The sequence below is a fragment of the Ursus maritimus genome, unplaced genomic scaffold (genome assembly GCF_017311325.1).
Source record: "Ursus maritimus isolate PB19 unplaced genomic scaffold, ASM1731132v1 scaffold_19, whole genome shotgun sequence".
NCBI classification, from domain to species: domain Eukaryota; kingdom Metazoa; phylum Chordata; class Mammalia; order Carnivora; family Ursidae; genus Ursus; species Ursus maritimus.
Window position 1 is genome coordinate 41,899,620 of NW_024424341.1, and position 10,498 is coordinate 41,910,117.

The 10,498-nt window shown below is 49.4% G+C and overlaps 1 protein-coding gene and 1 pseudogene across 1 annotated transcript; both read left to right on the forward strand.

Moving 5' to 3' along the window:
* The first annotated feature begins 3,150 nt into the window (after positions 1 to 3,150).
* LOC121103527 (aurora kinase C-like) lies at positions 3,151 to 9,126 on the forward strand. Its single transcript, XM_040634376.1, is given in 10 exon segments — positions 3,151 to 3,231; positions 6,020 to 6,263; positions 6,499 to 6,596; positions 6,599 to 6,667; positions 6,669 to 6,694; positions 7,026 to 7,161; positions 7,900 to 8,045; positions 8,614 to 8,671; positions 8,673 to 8,794; positions 8,967 to 9,126. Coding segments are annotated over 10 exon segments (1,140 nt in total).
* A 182-nt stretch (positions 9,127 to 9,308) lies between these two features.
* LOC121103528 overlaps positions 9,309 to 10,498 on the forward strand; it is an 8,442-nt pseudogene continuing 7,252 nt past the window's right edge.

A 10,498-nucleotide genomic window follows, 5' to 3' on the forward strand; every position in this document is an offset into this window, starting at 1 on the left:
TGCCATTTGTAAACCAGGACTCTGATCAACCCAGAGGTCCACCCTCTTTATACTGATACCCAGCATGCTACCATCTGTGTGACAAAATGGTTCACTGTTCATCAGTGCTACTCTCTCTGACTTATTTTGCTTAGGATAATACACTCTAGCTCCATCTATGTTGTTAGAAATGGCAAAATTTCATTCTCGTGGCTCAGTAATGTTCCGTAAAATTAAATCTCTTGGCATTTCTGCATAGTTTCCATTTGCATAACCATATGTATTCTCAATTCATTAGAAGTGAGATTTTATTCTCTCACTTTCATAGTCATGAGAAGAAAAAAGAAGTCACTGATGGTGACTTATAAGATTTTGCCTAATATAATTCTGAAAGGATTATTAGAATTCCTGACATGATTTTGTTGGTTTCTTGTTTGCAACTTCTTAACGGCGGGTTGGTTCAGGGTTCGCCCCTGTCTATTCCATTCTCCACCTAGTCTCACTCTTGTGGACACTTGAGATAGCGGCATCTGCTAACAACTCCCGAATTTCTGTGTCCACGCACGACCCCTCTGCCGGCCCTCAGACACAGATCGATGTGCCCACGGGAAACAGGCACTTGAAACTGCCCTTGCTCCGGACTGGAGTCCCGACCTCCCCCCAGCCTCGCTCACGTGCGGCCTCCCCGCCTCGGGGGCTCGCACACCGCTCCTCAGGCTCCTGGGGCCCACTCCGCGCGTCAAGGCCCCGCAGCCCATGGCGCTGGCGCTGGCCCAGAGGAGGCCCAGGAGGGACGGGGCGGGGCGCGTTCGCCACGTGGGAGGGGGCTTCCGACATCCTGGTCTCCGCGGTCACTTTACCGCTAGAGCAGCTGTCTTCCCTCCAGTAGGATCTCCAGGAGGTGAGGCGCACGGGGCAAGTCACCAGCCGAGCCAAAGGCCTGGTTACGAGAACTGGCACGTGTCCTGACCCCGGGCGGAGGTCCCCGCCTCCTGAGCCTCGACTTCCCCGGGCATGAGAGGGACGGCCTCGCCCCGCCCCTTGATCCCACTCTGAAGAAGAGGGTCTGAGGCGGTCCCTGGACCTCGCGTACTCCTCCGGAGAAGACACGCTTGGAAAGTGCCCCCACCGCCCATTTTCTGTAAGGAAAAAACCACATTACCCAGAAGGTTGTGCTCCGCGTGTCTGCGCGGGCGCTGGGCCAATGACTGCCCAGGCCAGGGGCATTTCCTTCAGCCCGGACCGGCTGGGCGGGACTTCCGGTCCCAATAAGGCGTACATCATCCGCCTGTGCCGGGCAGGTCTTCTCCCGGCTGTGGGGCTTTGAGCGGTGGGCCGGGCACCTTTCCGAGGCCCGAGCGGAGAAAGTGGCGTGGACCGTAGGTCCCACCTCCTATATCTTGGGATCAAAAACCAAATCCTTAACATGGCCCATCCATGGACCTTAACCTGGTGTGGGATTGCCTAATTTACTACCTTTCTCTTTTTAACTCTGGTCTCTCTTCACTTCCGGTTCCCTTTCCTCCACTTTCCCACCTACTTTATGGTCTCTTCCCTCCCCACCTTGCCCATTTAGGGGCATGCTTAGCCACTCCCATCTCTCTACATAGCACTTCCTCAGGGAACCTGTCCAGCACCTCTAGATCATACCTGTTATACATGGGTTCTTTGCTCCCCCAAGCCACCTTCCTGCTTGATGGTTTGCTAAGGAGTTGCTCGAGCTCGAACTGCTGTTGTACTCACAGTTACTGTCTGTGACAGCACATGGAGGCACTGGGTCAGGTCCAAAGGGCAAAGGCACACAGGGTAAAAGTCCAGGGAAACTAAGCCGGCTAAGCTTCCAGATTGTTCCCTCCTGCTTGACTACAGGGGCTAGCTTAACTCTCGGCACAGATGTTAACGAGTATGTTCACGCTATCGCCAATGAGGAAGTCACCAGGCTTCAGTGTCCAGGGTTTCTTCCTAGGCATGCAGTCCCCGCTTGACGACCACCGGATCTCGGTGGGGTCGCACAAGGCAAAGATACAGTGTGGCTCAGAGCCTCGGGCATACAAAACCCACCATTCTCTGTGAGAGTCACACTGTTGGCATCAAAGGCAGGTCAGACTGATGCAGCGCGGGCCTGCAGACTCAGGCCCCTGCGTCACTCTTACCAGGCCAGATGTTTGTCAAGGACTCAGGTTGTCTCTTAGGAAGCAGGTCAGGGCCCAGTTCCTCTGGGGCGATGCGCAGCGTTTGAGCAGCCAGAAGCCTGTTCAGTGAACACTTTGCTGCACAGTCCCCGTGCTGGCCACTGCAGCCGGCTCTTGACAGCAAGAACAGTGATCTGTGCCTGAGCGTCTCTCTGCAGGTAAAGCACTGCTGTGAGGGTGCGCTGCTAGTATCGGCCGGAAATCTGCTACCATGTGAAGGAGGCAGTGTGGGGCAGGGGGTAGATACAATAACAACAATCGCACTGTGAAGCCATTACATTCATGTCCATTACTAATTTGATAACCTGTCTTCTGGTCAACTGGCTTTGTACTTGGTGATAAACCATCTCCCCTGTCACTACCTTAATTTAAGTCGCATCCTCACCCATCCTGGAAAACAGCCTAACAGAGCCCTTTTCTTGCCCTTCCTATAGTTTAATTTCTACACAATACCCAGATGCTTTAATTCACAAATCAGATTACATTACCATTCAGCTCAAAACCCTCAGGACGGTTATCTGTCTCACAGGGTACTAACTATATATTTTTTAAATTTCTGTGGTCTGGCATCTGGGCCTTGCTGACTGGAGAGACACTGCCCCTCCAGGACTAGGTAACTTTCCAGAGACCTCCTTTTCATATTCAAACTAACCCCTCTCTCTGGCACAACTAAACTCCAGGAGCATTCCTCTGCCCTGAAACTCCAGGGCCAGTTACCAGATCAGGGGGTGACACGAATGCTCCAAAGTCTATATTATATTCAAACAAGTCAATCCTTAACTGTTTACCCCTCTTGCCTTGCCTTTCCTTCAAAAAAACACAATAAATGTGCTGGGCCATGCTTTCTCTATACTCTTTCTTGCCTCCCTACACACTTAGCATTGCGGTATGCCTGATACGAATAGACAGACATGAGCCGGAGGCAGGGTGGTGATAAAATAGGTTACACATGGGAAACCTGGAGGTCACAACACCCTGAATGGCTTCCAACATCCCAGCGCTGACAGACCAAGAGCCACAGGTGCAGAACCTGCTCTCTCGCTTCCACCTCTGCACCAGGGTAAGAGCCCTGGGGTCATTATAATTCATTTGCATTGCGGTTTGTCCCTCCACCCAAAGGGAAAGGTTGCCAAGAAGGGTTCTGGGTACATCTTGGGGTCAAAACTACCCCTTCCAAGCAATTGGGAGGAGTCCCCAAATGATTGGAAGTAGACTCCCATCAGAGCCGTCAACCTCTGGGCCTGCCTGCTCTCCCTCCCTTGACAGTGTACTGTCCTTAATAAAACTGCTTTGTGCTTGCTACCTTCCTTCTGGCTGTCTATCTGAGATGGATCCCACGTAAATCTTTCATGGGGAATCAGAACCGGTCTCCATTCATACAATGCTAGAATTCCCTGACTCTTGTATGTAGGGATGAGGAGCATAACTTCCTTCATGACCGAGATCACTTTCAGGTCTGCAGCCTTATATCTGATTAAACAAATAACAGTGCGTTTTAGAACACTTTCTAGAGGAATATTACAACCTCTTTACAAAGGCTGACAAAGTTTTACACAGGTTTGTCTCCATTTACCTTTCACACTCCTTTCATCCCATGAACCCCTGCATTTGCAGCCTAGATACACTAACCTTCTTTTCCTTAGGGCACTCCATGCTCTCCCAACCAGAATGTCTTCTCAAAGACCTCGAGCTGAACTCTTTGAAATGCAAACATCAAGCAAGATAGCATCCCTACCTCAGTTTCGTGGGAAGGTGACCTGGAGCTGCAGTGCAAACCAAAGGAGGAATTAAAGGGCGTAGCGACCTCTCACCTAGCCATCTCAAGTCAATCTCAGAAAAATTGTCAACTATAGAGGCCCCAGCAAAATACAGACATACTGCATACCACCAAGGGTCAACCATCCCTGCAACTCTGCCAATGAGAAACTGTCGTCACCTTCAACTGTTTTTCTCCAAAAGAGTTTATGTTTCAAGACAACCAAAAGCAACTTCCTCCTCCTCACTCCATAAAATAACTTTTCTCTTTGTTGGATTGCCTGTGGTTTTACCACTAAGCTTCCATGATCTGTGATTGCAATTCTATGCTATTTCTGAATAAACCCATTTTGCTGGTAAGATAACTTTTTATTTTTAAGGTCAACATTACCTTCCACCCTCAGGTAATGAGAAGTTTTTTTCCCTTATGAAAGCCAATGTAGCAGCAGATAGCTACCCAATTACTAGGTAAATTTAGGATGAATTGTGTAACAAGTGGTGCTGTCGTGTTTTTTCACTTGAGGACTAATTATTGCCTATGTTGAAAATATGTAATGGGAGACACTGAGAAACTGGTATCTGCTTGGCTATATGAAGGGTATCTTTCTGACTTTGCCATCTCTTAGTGATTATCTGTGATATGGCCTCACATTCTGGTTTTAAGGTTCATTCAGTAATAAACTTTTTATTTCTCTACTATCTTTGTGGAGAGGTTTCCTGGGTTCGGAGATTTTTTCTTGTTAAATTCTATTTCTCCAGCAATTTATATTGTTACCTTTCTAAAGAATGCCATTTAAAACTTTTTGAAACTTCTGTATTTGCCAAATAGACATGTTGATTGTTTCTACTATTTGGAGACCCCAAATGCAAACTGATTACAGGGTCTGTGAATAAAAAGGAAATTTCACTAAAATGGAGTCAGGCAGGCCAGGGGAAGCTCTCACATGCTGTCTATGGATGTCAATTACAGATCTAACAGAAGATCCTCAACAGGAAAGAATCATCAATTATAGGCTCCAAGGAGGAAAGATGTACATACATGCTGTTCCTACAAGAAATCGACGGCCCCTGCAACTCAACCGATAAGAAACTGTCTTTTACTAATCTGTGCTTTTCTCCAATGGACTTTCCTTCAAAACAACTGCTCCCAAATTTCTTTCTCCATAAAAGTGTTCCTCTCTCATGTTTGAGGGACTAGCCTATGGTTTTGCTGTAGCTTCCTTGTCCCTAATGTGTTTCTCTGTTATTTCAAATAACTTTTTTTTTGCTGGTAAACATTTTGTGGTCCAACCATGGGGGGGTGACTCGGCTCTGTGTAATCGTGCCGTGATGGGCCTGAAGTCCTAGGCTGGGGGAGGCTCCGGGGGTTGTGGGGTGGAGTGGGGAGAGCAAGAGTTGCAAGACCAGTTCGGGGGAGGCAGGCTCAGAATTCTCGGGGAGACGCGTGATGGAGGAGGGCCCTGTGGAGTGGCCCAAGTGAGCACGACCGGGACGGGGGGGGGGCGGGGCGCAGCACGTGGTTTGCGGGACTCCGCAGGGGCACCCGGCAGCTTCCTGCAGTCGGTGTCTATTCACTCCCACGTGCACGACTGTCGGTTCATTCATGTATTCTCACAGTCACGGATTTATGTAGTATTCAACCATTGAGACCTCTTGGCATCGTGCCCTGCCCAGCTCTCTGCTCGTCCCGGTCTTCTGAGGTTCCCTTCCTTCTCGAGGCCCCAGACTCCGTGTTCAACCGGACCCTGCCCCGCCCCAGCGACCCGCAGGTCTCCGCGCCTGCAATCTCATTGGCTAAGGGTGGGCGGAAGCTCCCATTTCTGTCTCTTCTATTGGGCACTGCCTCCTACGCGTATCGAAGTTTCAACCAATAGGGGAGTCGGTCAGGAGCTGCTGGCTCAGCCAATGAGGGGGCGATGAGGATAAAGGCCCTAGTCCAGGCTTCCCAGGTTTTTCCGTGGGCTCGGTGGGTCCCAGCCTCGAGGGCGGGGGAAGCTCCGGGTGTCTGTGGGCGCTCCCGGAGGAGGCCGCGTAGGGGCAGGTCGGCATCAAGGAGCGTCAGCCTGACTGTTACCTACCTTCACCCTTTTCAGGACATTTCCAAAGGGCTTAGGAAGGCGTCCTGTCACCGTCTCTTCTCAGGAAACCCAAACGCTGCGATGAATTCGGGCGGTGTTCATGCCGCAGGTGAAGGGGAGAGGACCCAGGACCAGAGGAAAGGTTGCAAAGGGCTGGTGTCGTCGTCGGGGGTGGAGGCTGCACCGAAGGAAGTGTCGACCTCTGTCTGTCTGACTCACGCAGCTGCAGCAGGCCACGTGGACTCAGCATCCCGCCCGTGTGAGTGTCTCGCGCTGTGTCTGGAAGTGGAAAGGCAGTGGGGCGAAAGTGAAGAACAAGCTGCACGTGCCTAGTGTTGGCTCGTGGACTGAGAGCTGTTGACCGAACAGCCTGGTGCCCCTGAGGAAGGGCAAGGGGCAGAGGGGTTGAAGTGAAAGAGGAAGGTGAGCATTCGAATCCCTGAATGCCCTCACCCACCTATCAAACTAAGGCTCTTTTCTTCCTTTCCTCTCAGGCGGCGCCTCAGCAATTGATGACTTTGAAATCGGGCGTCCTCTGGGAAAGGGAAAATTTGGGAATGTGTACCTGGCTCGGCTCAAGGAAAGCCATTTTTATGCGTAGCCCTGAAAGTCCTCTTCAAGTCCCAGATAGAAAAGGAAGGACTGGAGCACCAACTGCGCAGGAGAAATTGAAATCCAGGCGCATCTACAGTAAGGACAGCATGCACAAGAATTCGGCACTGGCTTCTTACTCTTCTGTTTTCTCTTTCATCTCTGGCATCTGAACCCAGCATTCCCCCAAACTACCCTCAAATAGACCATCTTGAAGATTTTTTTTTCCCAGTTCATTCCACTTACACCGTGTAATCCTCCATGTTTCAGACACCAAAATCCTGATGCCTGCTCCCATTCTCTCACACACTCCAGTATCAGGCTGCTATTACTCTGGTCCCAGCCCAATTTTCCCCTTGTGTGATCAGTCACTTGTGATAGTATCAGGAGTTGGGTCTTGAGTCTGACCCTTCCTCTGTCTCTTCTCCAGACACCCCAATATCCTACGCCTATACAACTATTTCCATGATGCCCGCCGCGTGTACCTGATTCTGGAATATGCTCCAAGGGGTGAGCTCTACAAGAAGCAGCAAAGAGCCACACATTGGATGAACAACACAGCCACGGTGAGGCTGGGGCCTGGTGGCCTCTGGGCCCATGAGTTTAGTGTGGACTGGTGGGGGGCAGGGTCACTCTTGTGGCTGTCATTATTGTCCAGGTTCTTTTTTTCTTTATTTCTGAATTCTGTACCTTTTACATAATGACACATACAGCCCATAACTTCACAGTTTGATACCCTAGTTACCCCACAATATTAATAATTAGTGTGTGTATGAATTTTGATTCTTTAGTTATAAACAAGACAGTCTAATTCCACTACCTTATGCAGAGAAGCATGTTAAAAGCCTATGAAGTTCACTGAACAAGTGAGTAGACTGGCTTGTAAGACAAGAGATTTCTAGGAGAGGCTTGGATGGAAATCAGACAACAATTATCCCAGGGTCAGCTTGCTGTCAGAATGAGTGACCTTGCAATTTTCCTCCTGCTTTTGTGTCCTTTCTTCAAGCCTCAAGTCTTGTGGGAGATCATCTGTTTAGCTCAGCATAGGTCCTGTGTCGAGCTACTTGCTGTTCTAGGGCAAAAGGGCAGTTCTGTTTACTTCAGCATCCATCCTTCCTATAAGACCACATAAAATGGGGAGAGGAATCCCTCCCCACCAAGAATTGTGGTGGCATTAAGGAAATAACAGGGTCGGTAAGCAAGAACTAAGATTCCACTACAACTATAAAATGCACGGAGTATTTTATCTCATATGAAAATTGTGGCAGGCTTCATTTCAGATGGCTTTTTCTTTGTTCACTCAGATAATGGAGGAATTGGCAGATGCTCTGACCCTGCCACGAGAAAAGGTGATTCACAGGGATATTAAGCCGGAGAACCTACTGCTGGGGTTCAGGGGTGAGGTGAAGATTGCAGACTTTGGCTGGTCTGTGCACACCCCATCTCTGAGGTAGGTCAGGTGGTGGCGGCATGGGCCCTGAGTGCCACTTGGGAATGATCCAATTTAATTCATTCCATGTAAGACCCAGATACAAACTTGGTTTTGTTTTGAGTACTGACTTTTCATATGCATATATTTAATGTGCATTTGTAGATTGAAAGAATGTGGCTCAATCTTACCTTTCATCTCTTGATCTCTGTTAACACGTAACTTTCCCAGTAAGTTTCCATGTAAGTAAGAATCATTGCTCCATAATTCCAGGTATTTTACTTGGTCCCTCTTGATGCACCATCAATTTGTTCAAAATCTCTATTGATGCCCAAAATATTCTGAAAACATCCTGGATCATCAGCTACATAACTGTATGAATAATACCAAAATACGGAATTGGTGGGTCCCAATATTTGCCTTCCCTAAACCTTGATCCTTATTAAAACTTAGTGTTTCCAAATTCCCATACTCAGGAGGGACTGCTCTAGGCTTTTTAGGGTCTCCCATCTCACTGGAATCTAGAAAAGGAGGTTGCCCTTCTTCTGGGCCTCTGCACAGTGCTCCCTTCCCTGCTGTCATCTGGGAGAAAGACAATGTGCGGGACTCTGGACTACTTGCCCCCAGAAATGATTGAAAGGAAGAATATACGATGAGAAGGTTGATCTGTGGTGCATTGGAGTGCTGTGCTATGAGCTGCTGGTGGGAAATCCACCCTTTGAGAGCCCTTCCCATAATGAGACCTACAGACGCATCCTCAAGGTAGGATGGTTACACTCCGGGCATTCGCTAGGAGCCAGGGCTGCAGAGCCTGGGGTGCACACAAAGATTGTCTAGTAAGATCCAGAACAGTGCTTTGAAGGGTCTTAAGGAATGGAGAAAACAGAACAAATTAACCACATTCTCTTTTTTCTTCTCTGGACTCATCAGGTAGATGTAAAGGTTTCCCTCATCATTACCTTTGGGGGCCCAGGACTTGATCTCCAGGCTTCTCAGATACCAGCCTTCCGAGCGGCTGCCCTTGGCCCAGATCCCTAGAGCACCCCTGGGTCCGGGCCCACTCTCAGAGGTGTTCCCTCCATCTGTTCAGATGGCTTCTTGAGCCCTGACTTGCACCTTTTTATTGTGTTTGTCTGGGGAGCTCTCCTGGCTCTACTATCTTATCTGTCTTTTGTTTCTTCTAAGATGCAAGATGCTAATTAATAAAAGTGGAATCATTTTGATGTGTGACTGGGTGGAATCTTTATTTCTTGTAGACACTCTTTCCCAAGAGAGTGTCTCAAGATGATGTCCCTCCTGGCCCTCAGGGATAGTGACTCAACTACCCTGAAAACTAGTTACTACTTTGTGCAGGTAACCACCCTGGTGTATACAACCTACCACCTACCACATTTGCTTCTAGACTCCATGTACTGTTCCCCATGTTTTCAGGAGTATGCCATTTGTAAACCAGGACTCTGATCAACCCAGAGGTTCCCTCTTTATACTGATACCCAGCATGCTACCATCTGTGTGACAAAATGGTTCACTGTTCATCAGTGCTACTCTCTCTGACTTATTTTGCTTAGGATAATACACTCTAGCTCCATCTATGTTGTTAGAAATGGCAAAATTTCATTCTCGTGGCTCAGTAATGTTCCGTAAAATTAAATCTCTTGGCATTTCTGCATAGTTTCCATTTGCATAACCATATGTATTCTCAATTCATTAGAAGTGAGATTTTATTCTCTCACTTTCATAGTCATGAGAAGAAAAAGAAGTCACTGATGGTGACTTATAAGATTTGCCTAATATAATTCTGAAAGGATTATTAGAATTCCTGACATGATTTTGTTGGTTTCTTGTTTGCAACTTCTTAACGGCGGGTTGGTTCAGGGTTCGCCCCTGTCTATTCCATTCTCCACCTAGTCTCACTCTTGTGGACACTTGAGATAAGCGGCATCTGCTAACAACTCCCGAATTTCTGTGTCCACGCACGACCCCTCTGCCGGCCCTCAGACACAGATCGATGTGCCCACGGGAAACAGGCACTTGAAACTGCCCTTGCTCGGACTGGAGTCCCGTCCCCCAGCCTCGCTCACGTGCGGCCTCCCGCCTCGGGGGCTCGCACACCGCTCCTCAGGCTCCTGGGGCCCTCCGCGCGTCAAGGCCCAGCCCATTTGGCGCTGGCCCAGAGGAGGCCCAGGAGGACGGGGCGGGGCCGTTGCCACGTGGGAGGGCTTCCGACATCCTGGTCTCGCGGTCACTTTACCGCTAGAGCAGCTGTCTTCCTCCAGTAGGATCTCCGGAGGTGAGGCGCACGGGGCAAGTCACCAGCCGAGCCAAAGGCCTGGTTACGAGAACTGGCACGTGTCCTGACCCCGGGCGGAGGTCCCCGCCTCCTGAGCCTCGACTTCCCCGGGCATGAGAGGGACGGCCTCGACCTTTCTCCGATTCTCCCCCGCCCCCTCCGCGTTGTGTTCGCTGTGAAGAGG